Source organism: Aphelocoma coerulescens, chromosome 6 (genome assembly GCF_041296385.1).
Source record: "Aphelocoma coerulescens isolate FSJ_1873_10779 chromosome 6, UR_Acoe_1.0, whole genome shotgun sequence".
Lineage (NCBI taxonomy): Eukaryota > Metazoa > Chordata > Aves > Passeriformes > Corvidae > Aphelocoma > Aphelocoma coerulescens.
Genome location: NC_091020.1, coordinates 34,196,025 through 34,217,260, shown reverse-complemented (window position 1 = coordinate 34,217,260; position 21,236 = coordinate 34,196,025). Strand labels below are relative to the sequence as shown.

At 42.1% G+C, this 21,236-nt stretch overlaps 1 protein-coding gene across 2 annotated transcripts in view; it reads left to right on the top strand.

Annotated features, from left to right (window-relative positions):
• The window catches only part of ADAM12 (ADAM metallopeptidase domain 12), a 185,940-nt gene that overhangs the window by 154,484 nt on the left and 10,220 nt on the right, over nucleotides 1–21,236 (top strand). For both annotated transcript variants that reach the window (XM_069020257.1, XM_069020256.1), the window contains exons 16-18: nucleotides 16,846–16,954; nucleotides 17,054–17,252; nucleotides 19,766–19,843. In XM_069020257.1, the coding sequence (XP_068876358.1) occupies nucleotides 16,846–16,954; nucleotides 17,054–17,252; nucleotides 19,766–19,843 (386 nt within the window). The remainder of the gene's footprint in view (nucleotides 1–16,845; nucleotides 16,955–17,053; nucleotides 17,253–19,765; nucleotides 19,844–21,236) is intronic.

Genomic DNA, 21,236 nt, shown 5'->3' with positions numbered 1-21,236 from the left:
TAAACTCCTCACGTGGAACAAAGCGTGCCTCTGATCCACTCCCCCGAATCCCACGCGCGTCGTAGAGTTGATATGAGCTCATCCAGCCATGGACAATTATAGCCTCCAGTCTTAGTCAGACTGGGAGTTCTAATCCCTGGATACAGAGACATTTTCTCTTGTAGAAAGCAGAAATCTCCTCCTGAACCAGTTTCCCATGCCGTGGAAAGTTACTTGGTCAGGCTGTTTGTGGTTGAGAAGAATTCCTCTAAAGGTCAGGGAGCTGAATTGCAGCAGCTCCTTGCCAGGTCTGTTTCCTAACACAGCAAGTCCTCCAAAGCCCTGGGCTCCCCTAATTCTTTCCTGTCTTCCTTCTTGGGACTATTCAATGTGGGGACTGCTGTGTGTGGAGGCTCCAGGGTCCAGGCTGAGGGGGTCTGTTAATGAGAAAGATGTTTTTTTAAGAACAGAGTTCAAACAGACTTCTACTGGAATACCCTTTGGTTTTGTCTTGGGAAGGCCCGAGGATAAGGATTTTAAAAAGGGAGGATGGGACCTGACCAAACCTGAACTGGAAGTCTTAATTCTTGCTACGTTTTTGGAAGTAGGAATTAAAAATAATCGCAGAACCACAGAACGGTTTGGGTTGGAAGGGACATTAGAGACCATCTCATTCCACCCCCTGCCATGGGCAGGGACACCTTCCACTAGACCAGGGTGCTCCAAGCCCTGTCCAACTGGCCTTGGACACTTCAAATAATGCCTATATTCTGGATTTAGAGACTAGGGGTGCGGATATTGACTGCTTTATCACACATCTGGCTGAAGCAGGAGCTGGCAGCTGTGGGGTGGAATAGGAAGAGAGCTGCGTGGCTCATGCAGTTAGAAAAATATCATGGTACAGGTAAAAAAAACCCTACAGTTCTTTCCAGCCTTGCTTGCAGCACAAAGAGAGATTTGACATTCTAAGGTGTTGTCTCTGGACTTGGTATCAAAAATATACATTGGAACCTTTTACCAGGTTGTTGTATCTGATTAGAACTGTTTTTCACAACTGCCTATGTTGGAGTGAAGTAGTTTTGTGGTTTGAAAAAAAAAAAATCTCCCCCTTAAAGAAAAACAGATCACAATTCATTTTCATTCTTTCCTTATTTTCTTCTTCCCAGTAGGAGAAAGCCATGCAGAACAAAATACAATAACTTTTCCTAAAATAATGTGAGGAATGAGACAACTCTTTGTAGAAATTAAAACAATTTATTAAAACAGAAAAATTGAAAAATTGCAAAAAAAAACTAACAAAATATAAAAATTTGGGATCCAGATGGCTCGGGAGATATGCCCCAGGAGCGCAGGGATTTAGGAACTTTAGGCTTAAGACAGCTCTGAACCTCAGGTAGAGAAAAAAATAAACTTGCAGTTTAGGCTGGTCAAAAAGAAATCTATTTCTAAAAAGCCCCTAGAAAGGGGTAGGCTTCTCCAGCACTGCCTTAGCAAGCTGGAGAGGATGGGAGAATGAGACACGTGTCTTTCTTTTGCTCCCTTTATAGCTTTTGCTCCGCCCACAGTCCGCCCACAGCCCACCCCTTTGGTTCAAGGTGATTGGTGCTCTCCCTTTGACAGACCATCTCCGTCCACCAATGGCTCCTCCTGGTCAGAGGGGTGATATTAGTTGAGATAAGGGTCATGTGCTTATGGGGGCTGGGCTGTTTGTTGCAACTGGGGTTTTTTAAAATCTGCCTTGAAACCAAGATACAAGTAAAACATAAAAATACATCCAACACATCTTAAAACACTTGTAAAGGTATACAGTAAACACAGGAAGACCAGAAAAACTTGATTAGTGTACCTGGACTGATGGATTGCTTTAACATTCAATTTAAAAATATTAAGCTCAAATTAATTAAGGCACTTAATATGCAAAGACCAAGCACAAATAGGGATTTCATGTATGACAAGTCCCCCCTTTTTCTCTTATGTTCACATCTTTGGTCTTTGCATTTAAGTGGAGGTGGATAACTCTTCAGGGATAGATTCAAGCTCTTTAAAACTGTCCCACACTTGCTGGGCAATTTTTCTCTCCTTTCTAGTTTTCTTATTGTTACTATTATTGATGTGCATAATCTTTTGAGCGAATGGTGGACGCTGCTGTTGTCCTTGAAGATCCTGGATCAGTGGCATGCTTTGGACGACAGTGGTGATTAGACGGATGAAACAAGGGATTAAACAAGGGAGAAAAATAAGTCCTGTAAGGGAAAGTCCAACAATAATTAAAGCTTTCTTCCACCATTGTCCTTGGAAAATATTTTCCCACCATTCAGAAGTGATCAAGGGCTGCCATTTCTGCACTGGAACATGGGCTAGTTTCCTGATGTTTTGGGTAATCTTGGTGATGGCTTCGCCGTGATCATCAATATGGATGCAGCAGTCTGAGGTGTTAAACTTGCCGCATACTCCACCTTCTTCAGCTAGTAAATAGTCCAATGCCAGCCTATTTTGGTACACGGCTGCTCGAGTTTGCCCTTGCTGTGTGTTAAGTAGTTCAAGAGCAAGAGAGGTCTCATTAGTGATTACCTCAATTAGTGCTTGCAGTCTGATGATCCGGTTTAGCATGTAGATGGGAGTTCGGTACCCCCAGCTCCCATCCTGTGCCCATGTTGCAGGTCCATAAGTCTCTAGGATCCTCTCAGGTGGCCACTCTTCTTCTCCCCATCTCTGGGTCCCTCCTATTACATGTCTCTTAGTACGGAAAAGTTCATCATAAAGGGAGATTCCAAGGTGGGCTCCAGCGTTTTCAGCAAGTAGGAAGAAGTTTGGTTGAATGGCTCCAAGAGTGCAGCTCCCTTTCCAGCGAGGTGGTAAGTTGGAATAAGCTCGGTTACCACAGATCCAGTAGAGGTCTTGTGGTGCTTCCCAGAAGTGGGGTTGTATACTTGCTGCTGTAATCCAGTACTTGGAAATTTGTGGCAGGACAGAATATGGATTTCCTTGATCCCAGCACTGCCAGAGTTTTTTAACAGGATTCAAAATGCAGTTTTTGTTTTTAACCTTTTCTGCAGACCAGAATACATCTGGTTCTTGAGGTATCCACCAATGTTTTTGCCCATCAGTTACCAGGTACCTTTTGCATATTGTCTCACCAACTTCTTTTAAAAATTTTCTTCCTTTCCTCCAGATGCATTCTTCTCCAATAACAGTATTGCTTAGCAGCCAGGTTTCATTGTCATGTCTGGTTGTGGGGGAGAGATTACTCAGTCGGAGTAAATCGGGGGGTCCAAGACTGACTCCCCGCCAAGGCCAACTCTCCGATTCTAAAGTTCCTCCGCACACCCAGCAATTTGTTAAATTTAGCTGTTGTCCAATCCTTTCTGCCAGGTCAATAAACAAGTTTTTCCTTGACATCAAAGGATTGTTTTCTTTTTGTTTTTCCTTTTCTTCTATGACCACCTCTTGGATCAGGTCAGTGTCATAGGTCTTTCTTTTTAACAAATCTTCTGTCTTGGTTATGTATCTAAAATTGAAACAGAGCCAATCGTCTTGGGAGGGACACTCTCCCTTCTGCTTATGTATTTGGGTGCCAATGTTTTTGCCAATCCAGTACTTGTGACCTTTTTCTGAGCAGATACTCAACCTTGTTATGTTGTAACAAGATGGATTAACATAAGTATGTGCTCGGAAAAAGTGTCGAATTTGAAATGAGCCTCCTTCTGCCTGGTACACAGTCTTGTAACATCTGTTACAGCGGCTGTCGGCTGCTTGTGTAAAGGGAGGCCAGAGGACCCAGAGACAGATGACACTCAGTAGCAGGATGTTGCTCACTTTCCCCTTTAGGCATACCCGAGAGGAGCTGTCAGCATTTGGGTTGCCTCTGCTGGTGGGGGTTGTCATCTTTGCTTCTTTTGTCCTTTCTTTAGGCATCTCACCTTCAGATGGTTCTTCAGTGACCTCAGGCTTCTGGAAACTCATGGTTATTTTAGGGTTGGCCTTGTCAAAGATTAGAGTTATCGTGCCCATAATTTTGGAGTCTGATTGGACTGTTATTGGAAGAGAATGCTGGCTTCAAATGGAGCCTTACTATACAGTTGATGTGACAATATGGTTGTGTGAAGGCAGAATCTGTAAAAGGGAATAACAAAGAACAGAATTAACAGCAAAATATTTTCAACTTAGTTTAACAACTTGTAGCTAGCACTTATTACTGAGGTATAACTGGGGAAGAACTGGGAGTACAGGATTTTATTAACTTGGAGTGAGGGATGCTGAGTGGAGCTTTCAAACAGGGTGTTTAGTTTGATGGTTTGTCTGGAGGTTTCTTCTCTTCAATTGGTGGTGTTACTGGACCCTTCACCCTCTTGACATGCGTCCAGCCCTTTTCAAATGTCCGGACAGCTGTTTCAGTGGTTAGCTGGACCTGAAATGGACCTTCCCAGGATGGGGTTAATGACTTTTCTTTCCAGGATTTTATTAACACCCAGTCACCTGGATTGATGTGATGTAAATTAAAATCAAGTGGGGGAGTTTGTGGTAGAAAACCTCTTTCCCTTAGCAACTCTAGATTTTTGGCAATTATCTGTACATATTGTTGTACATTGGTGTTTCCACACTCTTTCACATTCAATTCTTGTGGTGTAGCAAGGTAGGGTAATCCATACAACATCTCATATGGTGAACAACCCAAATCAGATCTTGGCTGTGTCCTGATTCTAAGAAGAGCAAGTGGAAGGCATTTTACCCAGGTCCATTTTGTTTCCAGCATTAATTTTGTGAGGGTGTTCTTGATTGTCTGGTTCATCCGTTCCACTCTCCCAGAGCTCTGTGGATGCCACGGGGTGTGTAATCTCCAATTTGTTCCTAATTGCTGAGCCAATTGTTGTACAATTTGGGAGGTAAAATGAGTACCTCGATCTGAATCTATGCGGTGGACTATCCCATAACGGGGGATAATTTGCTCGAGGATCACCTTACTCACTGTCTGGGCTGTTGCATTGACAGTTGGAATAGCTTCCACCCAGTGGGTAAGGTGATCAACGATTACCAATAGGTATTTCCACCTCTGGACAGGAGGCATTTCTGTAAAGTCAATTTGAATGTTTTGGAAAGGCCTGATTGCTAATTCAATTCCTCCGCCCGTGTTCTTTTTCATTACCTTTTTGTTAACTTTTTGACAGATTACACAGTCCCGGGTTATTTGGTTGGCTATTTCATAAACACCAGTGCATCCAAAGGTTCTGAGATAGTGATCCGCCAGAGCCTTTGAACCCCAATGATTGCTTTGGTGAATATTTTGTAGAATTTCTCGGGTTAAATTTTTGTTTAAAATTTGGCGTTTATCTGGTAAATACCAGCGGCCTTGAGAATCCTCATTGGCACCAATTAAAACTAATTTCTCTTTTTCCTGATCAGTAAAAATGGGCGTGGGTAAAATGTTAGTTTGTGGAATAGTGTCAGATGTGGTGGTGTTAGTTGGAAGTTGGTTTACTTCCATCACTTTTACCTCTTCTTCCACTGCTGCTTCTTTTGCTGCCAAGTCTGCTAGGTTGTTCCCCCGAGCTTCCTTTGTGGTTCCTGATTGATGACCTGGAATATGCACCACTGAGATCACCTGAGGCAGTTGCAGTGCTTTTAGAATTTTTAGGATCAATTCCTTATGTAGGATATCTTTCCCTTTGGTGTTTAGGAACCCCCTTTCGGACCAGATTTTTCCAAAGGTGTGGACTACGCCATAAGCGTATCTGGAGTCAGTGTAAATGGTCCCGATGCTTCCTGCTAGTCGGTGGAGTGCTTTTTCTAGGGCATAGAGCTCACAGACCTGAGCTGACCAGGTTGGTGGCAATCTGCCCTTTTCTAGCACACACATTTGGTGTCCATCGACCACTGAATAGCCAGAGCATCGCTTTCCATTCACCACTCGAGATGACCCGTCAATGAAGAGGATTTCCCCTTCATTGAGGGGACAGTCCACCAGGTCCTCTCTGACTTTTGTTTGGATGTCAATTATCTCAATGCAATTGTGTTCAATTTCTTTTTCTGATGGGGTCCCATAAAGAAATTGAGCTGGATTTTGGTGTGTACACACAACTAACCTCAGGTGGTCTGAGTGCATGAGAATGGCTTCATATTTGACTATTCTTGGGTCAGTTAACCACTCTGCAGCCCTGTGAGCTAAAATGGTTTTGATTGAGTGTGGTGTATGCACTGTCAAGTCTCCACCAAAAATGAGTTTTTGACTCTCCGAGACCAGAACAGCTGCTGCGGCGATGGACTGGATGCAGACGGGCCATCCTCTGGACACTGGATCTAGTAATTTGGAAAGAAAAGCAACCGGCTTCCTGACTCCTCCCCACTCCTGGGTCAAGACGCCATAGGCAACTCCCTTCTCCACATTAACAAATAGATCGAAGGGTTTTTCTAGTGAAGGAAGGCTTAAAACAGGTGCTTTTGTTAATTTCTCTTTCAGATTTTGTAATTTTTGTGTGTCTGAATTAGTCCAATTAAAAGGTTCTTCTTCTATTAGTTTTTCATATAAAAATTTGGCAGATTGTGAATACTGATCAATCCACAGTCTGCAGTATCCAAATAGGCCTAATAATTGCCGGATTTCTCGTTTTGAAGTTGGAGGTGGTAGATTTAGGATTCCTTCTACTCTTTCAGCACTGAGTTTTTTTGTGCCATGGCCAATTAGATGTCCCAAATACTTCACCTCCTGTAGCACAAATTGTAATTTAGGTTTTGACACCCTCAGCCCGTTCCTCCCTAGAAAATTCAGTAACTGAATTGTAGCAGTTCTTACCGTAGACTCCTGTTCCCCAGAGAGGAGCAGGTCGTCTACGTACTGAGTTACCTGAATCCCTTCGGGTGGAGAAAAGGAACTTAGCAAATCTTCTAGCGCTTGGCCAAAGAGTGTGGGTGCCTCGGTGTACCCTTGAGGCAGGCGAGTCCAGCGCAGCTGCTGCCTCCGTCCAGTGTCTGGATCCTCCCAGGTAAATGCAAAGATGTCTCTGCAATGAGAATCTAGAGGACATGACCAGAAAGCATCTTTAAGGTCAATAACAGAGAACCAGGCATGTGCTGGGGGTACCCGACTCAGGAGTGTATAGGGGTCCTGCACCAGTGGGTACCTGGTTTGGACTCTCTTATTGACCTCACGCAGATCTTGTACAAGCCGGAATGACTTATCTGGTTTCTGGACAGCCAAAATTGGAGTGTTGTAACTGGATTTGCAGGTCTCAAGAATTCCATCTTGTAATAAGTCCATGATAACAGGCTTCAGGCCCTTTCTTTTGTCCTTGGAGAGGGGATATTGTGGTACACGTACTGGCTGGCTATTTGGGAGCAACTCAATTGTTAGAGGTGTGATGTCCATTTTTCCCCGGTTGCCAGGTTTGGCCCACACTACCGGGTTAATGTGTTGCTCATCTACTAAAGATAAAACAAACAATTTAGTGGTCATTTTTCCACCCTGCGGTACCACCCCAACCCTCAGAGGTATTTGGAAGTCACGTCCTAAAAGATTGATCCCAGCTTGAGGTAGGTATAGCACATCCCCTGTATGGGTACGTCCTTGTATGGAAAGGATTACATTTTTAATTACAGGAACAGCAAAGCTTTCACCATTAGCACCATATATATCTAGTGTATCTTGAGAAATAAAACATCCTGGAGGTGTTTCAGTGACACAGGTTCTTTCAGCACCTGTGTCCACTAAAAACTCCACTTGTTGTCTCTGGGGTCCAGCTTCTAATTTTATCAAGGGCTCTTTAAGATGTTTTTGCCCCAGAGAATAAAGCCCCTGACCCCTTCAGTTGTTCAAAATTTGTCCCTCCATTTGAAGGACTCCTTGATCTCTCTGCTTTTTAAAACAGTACCACTGCCCGTGGCCTGGTTTATTACAGTATGTGCAAATTAACCTCTCAGGTCTTTGAACAATTGGGTTAGGTTGTTTATTGCAAACACAAACCTGTGGCTGTTGCTGAGAGCAGATTTGGGTTTGCTGTTGTGGGATGCCCCTTTGGGAAGTTCTTTGTGTAGGAGGATTGTGGATTGGAGCATTAGTACTGTTATTCATTATTCGGCTTTTAGCCTTCATCCTCTCTTCATCCCTCCTAACAAAGACTTTTTGGGCTTCCTCCAGTAATTCATCTAGTTCCCTCTCTGGCCATTTTTCCAATTTTTCCAATTTTTTCCTGATGTCAGGCCAGGAGTGAAGCACAAAATGTACCTTTAGCATAGTTTTGCCTCCCTCACTGTCTAAGTCAATGACAGAATAAAGTTGAATGTTATTCCTTAACCGAGCCATCCAAGCTGTTGGGGACTCATCCTTTTCCTGTTCCCCACAAAATGCTTTTTTCATATTATTAACTCGAGGAACAGCTTCTCTAATCCCTTTTATAATTAAATTTCTGTAGTCTTTCATGTTCCTCCTGCCCTCTTCTGAATTTGGGTTCCATTCAGGGTCTGTCAGTGGTAATTTTTGTTCTCCAATTGGGCCCTGATTAGAATTATTTTCTCTGTCCCAGACTGTCACTCCTGCAGCTCTAATCAATTTTCTTTCCTCAATGGTGAATAAGGAGTGAAGGATGGATTGTATCTCTCCCCAATTATAAATATTAGGGCCGAGGAATTGATCAAATTGGTCAGCTAGACCAATGGGGTCAGCCATCAGACTTTTCATTTCCTTTTTAAATTCCCGTACCTCAGATGAAGCTAGAGGTACAACTACATAACCAATTCCTCCTTGAGCATTTCCCATGGGTACCTCCCTAAGAGGTAAAATTTTAGACTCATGGGGAGTGCTAAGGCAGGTGTGACAGTCAGGTGTTTTAAATGATTTCTTTCTAGTGCAAGATGCTGGGCCATCCTGACTAGAAGAAATCCTTTGTCCGGTTGTCTTTTTGTGAGAGCAGGAAGGAACAGAATTTTCTTTTTCACTTTCATTCTCATTTTCTGAGTCCCTTTCGATTGGGTGGCTTGATGAAGGAAGGACCCTTTCTTCTTCAATTTGGACCCTCCTTTCTGGAGGAGTTACTGGAGGAAGGTAGTCTAGGGGGTCCCACTTTGGTTTATTTAATTTAGGTTTTTGCTTTTCCTTCTGTTTGTGTTCTTCTGCAATGGAAAAAATTTGGTTTGAATTTTTATTAAGTCCAATTGAATTAGATTTAGTTTCCTCTTCCAATTCTAATTTTTTGCTTTGGTCTTCATTTTGTTTTTGCCAATAATTTAACCAAATTTTAGCATAGTCTAATTCATCAGAATGTTTTGGAGCTTTGTAATGTACATAAGAATGCAAAGCCTCACAAAGCCATTTTTCAGAAGACCCATACTTGGGCCATCTGAGTCCATCTTTGTTAATTCTATGTTTTGGCCACTTAAAAACACAGTACCTAATCATTTGACACTGGTCTTTTTCTTTAGTTAAAAGATTTTCTTCCCACTTTAGGAGCATTTGCCCTAACGGGCTCTCTGGGAAAATTTTGTATTTCTTCATTAGGTCTTTCTTTTTGCTATTTGCTTGTCCCATTTTGTTACTGGGAAGCAAACAAGTAGCTAGTGCAGAAGAAAAAAAATTTCCTTTTTTTTTTTTTTTTTTTTTTTTTTTTTTTTTTTTTTTTTTTTTTTTAATTAATTAATTAAACCAAAGTATTGTATTATATAAAACAATTAAAATATTGCATAAGGAAATAATGTTACAAAATAACCTAAATTCAATACACTATCACAATTAAAAAAATGATAATAAAGTTATAAGCATAAAATACAATACAACTAATATAGAGAAAAGCAAGCAGGGTTAGTAGATATATAAGGGAATGAATGATGGCGAATCTGTGGGAAAATTAAATATGGTAGGCTGGTGAGAAACAAATATGTTGCAAGAAAATATTAATTTTAATTATAAAAAGAATAATTAGTGAATATTTAAATTGGTTAAAGTATAACTGAAATTTAGATAGTTTTATACATATATACTTAGAATTTAAGAAACAAGAGTTGTCTTTATTAGCAAAGGAGAGATAAATTTAAAATATTTATAATCGAATTAAAGGAAAAAGATTATAATGAATAACACAAACAGTAATTCAAAATATCAAAGTAGTGTCTTATGATTAAAGCAGATAAAGCAAATTACAACTACAATCCAATAACCCAAACACTCCAAACTAACAGGAAGTATAAAGGTGCTAGATAGCACTGACCAGAAGAGTGCAGCTAAAACAAGTTCACACATGCACTTAGAACAGCAAAGGGGTGCAGTTCAAATTAAAAGGACACAAAATGGCGGCCGACCACGTGGCGGCCCGAAATTTCAAAATGGCGGCCGACCACGCGGCAGCCCGAAATTTCAAAATGGCGGCCGACCACGCGGCGGCGCGAAATTTCAAAATGGCGGCCGACCACGCGGCAGCCCGAAATTTCAAAATGGCGGCCGACCACGCGGCGGCGCGAAATTTCAAAATGGCGGCCGACCACGCGGCAGCCCGAAATTTCAAAATGGCGGCCGACCACGCGGCGGCGCGAAATTTCAAAATGGCGGCCGACCACGCGGCAGCCCGAAATTTCAAAATGGCCGCCGACCACGCGGCGAAAAGAAAAAGAGAGGGGTTTAAAATGAGGTTTCTCCTCAGTTCTAGACCCGAGGAGACTGAGACACTAATAAAAATGAATTTGGGGCTGCGCACACCCCTAAAACGTGGAAACCTCCCCCCAGAAAGGCTGATCACCACACTCGATCTTCCCCTCTGTGTCTCTAAAGGGGTGATCCCTCGTGGTGCCCTTAAAAATGAACCCTTTCAAGCACACTCACACACACACTGGGGGCGGCCAACCCCCCCACACACTCTCTCACAAAAGGAATTCCACTCGGAGGTTCCCCAAAAACTAATAGCCCTTAAAAAGGGTAAGTCCCTAACTAAGTTCCCTTTAAGAAGGGTTCAAGCCTTACCACAAGTCTTTCTCCACCGGAGGTGTCCTTTCTCTGCTGCAGTAATCCTTGTGGGAGCCCAGAAAATCCAAGGAGAAAAACCAAAAAACCAAAAAAATCGCAAAAATTCAAAAATAGTAAAATTAACCAAAATACCTGGATTTTAGGGCAAAAATAGGATCCCGGACGAGCCCCCAAAAGAGTTGTGAGGAATGAGACAACTCTTTGTAGAAATTAAAACAATTTATTAAAACAGAAAAATTGAAAAATTGCAAAAAAAAACTAACAAAATATAAAAATTTGGGATCCAGATGGCTCGGGAGATATGCCCCAGGAGCGCAGGGATTTAGGAACTTTAGGCTTAAGACAGCTCTGAACCTCAGGTAGAGAAAAAAATAAACTTGCAGTTTAGGCTGGTCAAAAAGAAATCTATTTCTAAAAAGCCCCTAGAAAGGGGTAGGCTTCTCCAGCACTGCCTTAGCAAGCTGGAGAGGATGGGAGAATGAGACACGTGTCTTTCTTTTGCTCCCTTTATAGCTTTTGCTCCGCCCACAGTCCGCCCACAGCCCACCCCTTTGGTTCAAGGTGATTGGTGCTCTCCCTTTGACAGACCATCTCCGTCCACCAATGGCTCCTCCTGGTCAGAGGGGTGATATTAGTTGAGATAAGGGTCATGTGCTTATGGGGGCTGGGCTGTTTGTTGCAACTGGGGTTTTTTAAAATCTGCCTTGAAACCAAGATACAAGTAAAACATAAAAATACATCCAACACATCTTAAAACACTTGTAAAGGTATACAGTAAACACAGGAAGACCAGAAAAACTTGATTAGTGTACCTGGACTGATGGATTGCTTTAACATTCAATTTAAAAATATTAAGCTCAAATTAATTAAGGCACTTAATATGCAAAGACCAAGCACAAATAGGGATTTCATGTATGACAATAATATTCGGTATATTGAATTCCTTATTGATGTCTTCCCTTGTACATCTTTCTTTATTCATCAGGTTACAGATGTCCAGAAGCCCAATGATAAATGTCAATCTTCATATTTTTAGATCTATTTAAAGGAAAATGATGAACACTGTCAGAGCTTGTTTACATTAGGCTGAGCAGTAGGAACCTGTTTCCAGAAAAGCACTTCTGTTTCTTTGGGGTTGTTTTTGTTGCTCTCAACACAGTGATTCAGATAAAACAGAGGAGTATTTTTTGCTCTGTCTTATCTGCATGGAAGGCTTGGTGGGAAGGAGAAGGGAGGAGCTCCTGGGGACAATCTCTGAAAATAGCCATGAATTCCTCTTACAGCCCAGGCTGATTCCAGTCTGGTCCCAGAACACACAGAATTCTCCGTTCTCTCTCCCACCATAATTCATGTCATTTTTATCCTTGAGAGCAGGAACTGCTTGTGACCTTTTTTATTCCATATTCAAAAAAAAAAAAAAAAAAAGGCACTGATCTGACCTATTGATAGCAGTGACTGGAAAATACATCGACAGTGATGCTTCATGTGGTGTCTGTGACTCCACTGGCATTTTCCAGGAGAAACAGCGCTCAGACAGAGCTGCTTAAGGCAGAGAAATCATTGATTGCCAAGGAACAGAAGATTCTCAACTTTAGATTTGTGGCTTTTTCTACATTGACAAGAAAATGATTCTTCAGGGAAGTTTGTCAATGTATTTTCCTATAGTTCCCCAAGTGGGGAAAAAAGCAATAATTTTGGGGAGCCAATGGCAGGCATTGACTTAATAATTAGAACACATTTAAATGTGTTGCATGGACATGACCATTTGTTTAGGCAGGAACATTCTTAACTTAGATGTCAATATTTGTTGCTGTGTAAGAACTTTGCAGGTTTTGCCAGCTACAGCCCTACAGAGACAAAATAAATGGGCTGCCCACCTCAGATATCTGACCAAACCATTGCTGACTGGGGTTTGAAAAAATGCTAATTGTCCAAGCACTGCAAAGATCTGAATTCAGTGAAATCAAACTATTTGGATCATCACAGATTTGTGGCCAGGCCTTTTCTTCTGGAGATGGGAAAGATATTAAATCATATTCTCAGGGGTAGTGACATCATCCTCCTTAAATGCAAAAAAATGCTCAACCCCATCTTGCTCTTGCCCAGACAGAACAGGGATCACCAGGATGGGGAGAGAGGCCAAGGGCAGCTTGTGGAAAGTTTCCTTTGCATCACCAGTGCAGCAAAACAAACTTAATGAACTGAAACCCAGATCACACGACAGAGAACTGTGATTTTTATGCTTATATTTATTTGCACAGTTATTCGTGGTGCTGGCTGGCACAGCCCGAGCAGCAGAACTCCAGCCTGTTACTCAGAGGTTGTTTTTTCCCTTCTCCCCACCCACAGACAGCTGGGAATTGAACTGAAATATCTCCCTTTTCTGCTGTCAGCCTGACAGAGGATGTTTCTCTTGTTCATGGAATCAGCACCATGGTCAGAAATTTCCCTCGTTCCTTTCAGGAGACTGTACTGGTGTTTTCCCATGGCAGCAGGTCTGAAATGACACAGCGTTTCTGTGCCCCACGACATCTCTTTTTTATTATTTTAATTTTTTGCAACTGCATAGGGAAAGAAGTGGGCTCATCAATATACACATTTGGAGAAGAAAACCCCAGCAGTCTCCAGGCTGCCAACTGCAGTGGTGAGCTTTGACCTTCTGCAGCTTCCAATGGCTGATTTAATCCCTTCAATGCGGCTTGGCGTGGAAAGGCTGACAGGACCTTAATTACAGGGTCATGATACCATAATTACCAATAGCAAAGTGAAATAAACTCTGCTCATCCAGCTCAAACCACTTAATAACTACCAGAAATCCTTCACAAATCGTTTTGCCTCTGCATGCAGAGGTAGAAAATAGAGGAAGACAGGACTTTCTGCTTCAGTTTATGTGGTGCAGTCGTGATAAATGGGTTTCCTCCAGAAACACAACATTACAATTCTCTTCCTTAAGCATCCTCTGAAAACCTCCTTTTAACTTGGTAGCTCCATCTGTTCAGTGTCTTACACTCTGATATGTTTCCATCCATAAAAAAGTCCAAATATTGTGAGAAGCCAGTGGGGAGAGGGAACAGCCATCTGAATCCCAAGCACCAGCGTGTCTTGGTTGGATACCAAAGGCAGAAATTGAAGCTGGGTTTTGGTTTCCAGGCTGCAGATGATCATTGGGTACCAGGTGTTTTCACACACAGACTGCTCTGAGCCTGGCAGGGGAGTGGTTTTTTGTGCTCCACGAGATCCTTTTTCTTGTCAAGTGTTATTAGCTGGAGTTAAAGCTCAGTGTCTGAGCCCTGCAAGGACGCTGCAGATGTGCTTTCCTTCCTGCAGGCTGCTTTCCATCATCTCTGCAACACTTTTGCATTCAGGAAAAAAATCAACCACACACAAAACTTCCACCAGGTGAGAGAGGAAGAGAAATGCCTTAAACTCAGTATTCAGTGAGTGCTTTCCCTTTTTAAAACCATTTTTAGAAGAAGCCTTTGTTACATCCCTTGCAGTCAGAGCACAGGACAGGAGCATTCATTTGGCTTTTGGCAGCTTTGGGAGGGGACACCACTGAGGGGACAGCGTGTCTGGGCTCTGGGCTGCTGTGCCACATCTCCAAGGGAGCATCCAGCCCTGGCATCTGCTGAGTGAGCTGGGCCACCAGGCTCCTGGCCAAAAACAAGACCCAGAGCAGCTGCATATGACCAGGGCTGCACAAGCTGGTCCTTGCACACGTGGGAGAAAAAGCAGCTTTGGAAAAAGCAGCTTTCCTTGGCCTCTTGCTCACGGCAGGTTTATTCCCTCCCTTCCCCAGCCCTTCTAAAGCTGCTGTGGAATATGCACATGGTAATGTTTGTCTCATGCTGAACTGGGAATGTGCCCGCCCTGGAAAGATGAGGAGGGATCCACATGCTGAAAATGGAAATGTAACTTTTGCTTTTTTTACACAGCACCCTATCTGGATGCTTTTGTTGATTTTTTTGATTATTGCTTGAACTTTAATGAAAAGGAATTGAAAGAATCCTGTGTGAGTCCCTTTTAATAGTTCCAGATTTGAAAAAATATTCTAAACTCAGCAAGCTTGATCGTAATCTTCCAAAGAATTTCAAGCTCTTGTCCTTCTCTCCAGGGAACCTACAGCTCATATTCTGTTCTTTCTGTGCCTTTCTTTCTGAATTTTCCAGTTTCAACATGTAAAAATGTTAGAAGGAAAAGAGGGTGCCATCTTAAGCCTCTCCAAGTTTTAATATTTTGTCCTTAATAGCATTAGATTGCTGTTCAGCAGTATATAGTATTAGTCAAGCTTCTGACTATGAAATGCAGATAAATAATTGAAGTTTTAATCTCTGAGTTTTTAGTGAAAAGATCCACACTGGCTGGAAGTTTTGCAATCATATTTGTATGTTCTTCTCCAGGAATCTGACCCCTTTTTTTAAAAAAGAAAAAAAAAAGAACGTTTTCCTCTTTGAAGGCTTTCAAAAGAAATCTTCAGGCTGGCTTAAATAAATGCTCTGTTTTACCCACAGTTAGAGACATACACACTTGGAAGTGGCTCAAAACATTTGACAAAATGTAGCATTAGTTGAAATATTCTGTCTCTGGTAAAGATCAGGAACACTGCAGAAATGGGATATTCTCAGCCTTTGGGCTATCACATCACTTGCTGCCAAGTTCTTTTTCCTTTAGTTTGGCTGATCTATCAAAAGCACAGAAATGCAGCTAGCAGCTCTCTGATCAGAGTTTTAGCCAGAGTATCTCCTCAGCTCCTTTTCTGCTCAAAGCCAGTCTCCCTGTTGGAGCAGTTGGAATGTTGGTAGTGACTTGATGGTACTATTAATTATTTTCATGGAAAGAAAATACGGAGTTGTAAAGAGCCCTAACTAAGGGCCTCTTAATCTTGCAAGAAGCAGCAATTATTGGCTGGAAATGAAAGCCACACTTCACTGTAGAACAGAGGGATTAAATTCCAATACACAGACTAATGAATTGTTGCAGCAGTCAAGCCAGGGAAGCAGATCCTTCACCTCTTCAACATTCCAGGTGAACGGGTGCATCTTCCCCTAGAAGATACTCTATAATTGGTTATAATCTGGGGGGAAATAAGCAGGAGATTGTGTATAAAACATTAGAAGAGATGTTCTAATAGTACCCTTGAACTTCTGAAGTGCAGGGATGAATAATCTGCCTGCACAAGCTTTTCCAGTCCTCCTCCCACTGGGGAAGTCCCTTTGCCATTAGGATGTCTCCATCAGAAAAGACCACACTGGATAAGAACCAGATGCTGCCTGTCCTCCCAGATTTCCACTTCCACCACCATGGTTGAAATGTCCCTTTTTTCATGTCAGTCTTTCTTCTCAGGAGTGTATTTCCTGAGGATTAAGGTGGGATGGGTTCCTTTCCTCTCCCCAGTGCTTCAGCCTGAGTTAACAGCAGCACATTTCCCTTTGCCATGTCAGGTCCTCATAGCTTTACACCCAGCTTACAACTGGATATTTTCTGTTTTCTTGTTTTGCATTGCAGTCAAACAGGCCTTGAAAGAATTTTCTTTCGGGTCTTGCTAGAACCACGTGAACTCCTGCAGAAAGAAGGGAGTTAACTTTCCAGCTGGCCTTTGCTTGTCTCCACCAAAAAAGATTTGGCATTTGCTAAAAGTTTTTGTGTCCTGGGAGGATTGGCAAGAGGGGTATCACCTTGAAAAATCCTGGAAGGGATGGAATTCTGCACTGTCTGTTGGTCAGCACTGCCAAGAGAGACAAACAGCACTGGCAATCCCACACATCCAAACTCTTCCATTAGAATGCGGATCCAGCACCGCTGTTTTGTTGGGCTTCATCAACATGCAGCTCACATCCCCCCTTTCCCCTAAAGCACCAGTGGAGCTCAAAGGAAATTATTAAAAACACCTTGTATGAAATGAAAGTTCTGATTAGGTTTTGTTTCAGGTGCGAAACCCGCTCCTGGGATCTGCTTTGAGAGAGTCAATTCTGCCGGCGATCCTTACGGCAACTGCGGGAAGGACTCCAAGAGCTCCTTTGCCAAATGTGAACCCAGGTAGGGCCTCTCCCTGCAAACACAGCAACAGGTGCTGGGAGAGGGCTTGGAACGTTCCAGATGATTCACCTAATCTTTGGTTGTGTTCATTTCCATCAGGGATGCAAAGTGTGGAAAAATCCAGTGTCAAGGAGGAGCAAACCGACCTGTGATTGGTACCAATGCTGTTTCCATAGAAACCAACATCCCACTCCAGGAGGGTGGCAAGATCCTGTGCCGTGGCACCCACGTGTATTTGGGGGATGATATGCCCGATCCTGGGCTTGTGCTGGCAGGAACCAAGTGTGAAGATGGAAAAGTAAGATTCTGGAATACTCCCAGCCAAGGGGAACATCACTACCCTCATTCTGCCAAGTGTTTTGTACTTCTTTTTTCTTGGGGATTATTTTTTCCCCCACAAAAATAATTGCTTCTCATGCTCAGACTGAGACACATTGTACTCCCTTCTGGCCACTGTTCTGGGTTATAGATTTGCAGATGCAAATGTGAGCAACCTGGTCTGGTGGAAGGTGTCCCTGGACACAGCAGAGGGTTGGAAATAGATGAGCTTTAAGGTATTTCCAACCCAAACCATCCTGGGATTCTGTGCACTGCAAGTTGCTTAAGTTTATAAGTGATTTTTGAAGACAGTCCCAAGTTTCTGCCCATGGAAGCTTGAGGTTTTCTGCAAAATAAGTGCAGCAAAATACATTACAGGCTTATTAGTGAATTCCTGAGTTCGATGTATTCACTTTCTCAGTGTCTCTGGCACTGCAAAATTGTCATTAACTTCACTTTAGGTTTCAAAATGTATTTTATCTTCTGATTATGGCTCTTCCCTTCTTTTTTTTCATGCAGGAAAACTTATCTCTGTATGCACTCTTAGAAAAACTCTAAACCCATTGATGCTCAGCCACCAAAACTGATTTTTGCAATTGTGTTTTGCGAACTTTGTGAATTATCCACTGTGTGTGCAGCCCAAATTTCACGTGGCTGTCTCATTCTAAGTTTTTCTTTTGTGAGAAAAGGAACTGAGAAAGAAGGGAGGCAGTCATGAGTTTACAGGGGGAGGAGGAATGGAAAGCAGCCCAAGAGCTATTGAAATGAAGGAGGTTTCCACACCCTCAGTGGATTGCTTGCAAAAAGGAGGAAAAACGAGTGCTTTGATAATTTGTGGTAAATTCAAGTAAGCCTCTGAATTTCTGAATGCTTTTGAATTATGTTGGATTATCTCACTGCGCTGGGAAGGGGTTTGAAATCCATCCCCAGTGAAACCACAGCTCTGCTACAGGAAAACAACCCTTAGAGCATTTCGAAGTCAATCTGGTATAAAATGTCTTTTCAAAGGCAACTCAGTGCTGAGAAAGCACCCCATTATATTTTACTAATGAGTATTTAATCTTTCTAATCTATCTAATCATACACATCCACACTATAGAATACACAGGCTAATACTTCTGAAATTGTATGTTTTACTTTGAGGACATTAGTGCATTTGTATTATGGATTAAGAATATGAATTTAAATATTCTTGGGTTTTCTCAACTGGAGATGCACAATTTGAAACGCAGCCATTTTAATGTGATCAGAATTCTGGGAGCTGCTGCACTGTGAATATTTGAATTGTGAATACTGCTGTAATCAGACCATATTCTCTCCATGCCTGCATGTTGATGCCAATTCACTCTAATTTCCTTTCCATTTTTCCTTCTCCCCAGGGGATAAGTGCCCTGATTAAGCATCCCTGTCGCCTCCTTCAACACTATTCCCAGCTTAATGCTAATTATTGTGACTGACTTTTACTACTACTGAACTGCACTGCAGTTAAACATGAGCAAAAATGTGCAGTGTGGGGCTTTTTGACCTTTTCTGTTGTCAACATAGCATAGGAACAGTTATTCCAGTCCCAATTTATTCTTTTTTCAGTTTGGAGTAGGGTAACTCGTCATTACTGACGTCCTCATCAGTTGTGTGGTTGTTTGATGTTATTATTATTCGGCACTAATTTTGCTTAACCTCAATTTTCAGCTCCATTGGCAGAGTAAAGTTTATCTGCAATGACTGGAAAACAAAAACAAAAATTGAATTTTACTCCTGTGCATATGCTATTTGTTTACTTCCATTCCCTAAAAATATTAAATGTTAAATAGGGTTGGTTTGTATATGACACCAAAAGGAAAAATTGTCTAACTTGGAAAAACTTACAAAGCTCTTGGTTTTCCTGGAAAACAATGATGAGCCCATAAAAATCAGTGACCTCATTTCAATATTCACCTACTCTGGGTCCAGTTTCTGTACTGGAATGAAAAATATTTCACTATTTATATAAAGAGAACTCTGATAATTTACACCGTAAGCACCTAAAGCTTTCCTTGAGGAATCATCTGCTGCTGTGAAGACACAAAGGCAGACAGAGCAGGGACCTGAAGGAATCCTGCTCAGTGCATTCCTAGCCCTGAAAAAAATGCAAATTACTGGTTTTTTAATTGGCTTGAAAACCTCCCAAACCCCAGGGTCTCCCCACTAGTTCCACTTGAGTGGAACTGTGAAGGTTCGCTTGCACAAGCTCAGCATATCAACCACTATGAACTGTGTGTGAAACCAGGGCTGGCCAGGAGAGCAGAATTCAACTTGCTCAGATTTGGGTTTAAAAGACTTTAAAAGGGCTGAGGAAAAGAAGAGCAAGACACCCAATCCTGGTGTCCTTTGTGTCCATGTAATTATGTATATTTGTGTGTTGGGAAATCTTTAACTGCTGCAAGAAGGGATATGATGCCCTGGGAGCCCCAGCAGCTCTGTCCCTGTTAAAACTCCTTGTCCCTGATTTTGCAGATCTGCCTGAACCGCCGGTGCCAGAACACCAGTGTTTTTGGGGTCCATAAATGTGCCACCAAGTGCCATGGACGTGGGGTAAGCATCCTAGGAAACCATTCTTTTACAATCACTCCATAACCACTGGACAAGAAATCACTTTATGGAATGGCTTTGGGATCTATAATTGCGTGCAATAGATCAGTCAGAGTCACTGCAATACATTTTTATGATGTATTTCCATTTTCACTGTCCCTTATAGGAAATGATTTTTATTTGACAAAGAAGTGTTTATCAGGCAGCAATTATCTTGTTCCTAATTGACAGCCTGTGATACAAAGGAATCTTGTAATCCTCAAAGCAATTTGAAGTCTAACCCTCCATCATGAAGAATTCCTATTAAAAATCAAAACTACAGTTTCTCCATAGATACAAAGAAGTTGAAATTTTTGAATTGAGTGTATGAAGCATTTGGATCGAGAGGGAAATGAGACAGCATTTCCAAAACTATTAAAATAAAGTCAAACCATATTGACGAGTTTTGTGGCATGAAAGTGGTGCAGAATGGAAAATGTGATGATATCATTTAATAATATCAGTGTTTTGAAACCCAGTCTATATTATGATAATGTTAATTATGTCAAGCTATGCCTTATTAACCTTGATTTGCTGATGAGCTGTTTGTTTCTGTGAAAAGCTGTGGCAGCCACATTGGAAGAGCCATAGAAATTCACTCTCCTCTCCTGAGGAAGGATTTTAATTTGCTTTAGCTTATTTTATCACCCTGAATTTGCAAAACTGAGCAGTGTTGATGGTGCTGCCTCTTATCATTGAGCTGGAATGAGCAGAGTCTTGGACTGGCATTTTCTATGTCTGTACAAACAAGACCCTCCTTGGTGGCAAAATTGACCTCATGGAATTGTAAATGGGAATTCCTGCAGTGCTTTAATTTAAAAAATAATGCTTAAGAAAGTATATTTTTAATTATCTTGCTGTCTTTGAAAAGTTGTTTTTTGTTTTTTTTTTTTTTTTAATTTTACATGACCACAGCCAGTCTGAGCTCTGTGAATATTTTAGTACTCTGCAGACACAGGCAGCACAGTTTCTGAAATCCTGCCAAGCTGACCTGGCCAGAATATTGCATGTTCAGAATAACCCAGACTCCTGTGAACTGATTTGTGTCTTACTGAAAACTCAATTACTGATCTGTGCTGTGGGTTCTCCATGGTGGGGGCAGATCAGTGATGGTTGGGGCTGGCACAGAATTAAGGAGCTTATTGACAACGAAGCCTAAGCCCAAAAACTTCATTTACAAAGTGATTTGAGCACCTAAATGTGACTGTGCCATCTCTGTGTTCAGTTTGGGGCCCACCAGGACAAGACATGGAGGGGCTGGAGCATGTCCAGGGAAGGGAACAGAGCTGGGAAGGGGCTGGAGAATTCCTGAGAGAGCTGGAAAGGGGCTCAGGCTGGAGCAAAGGAGGCTCAGGGG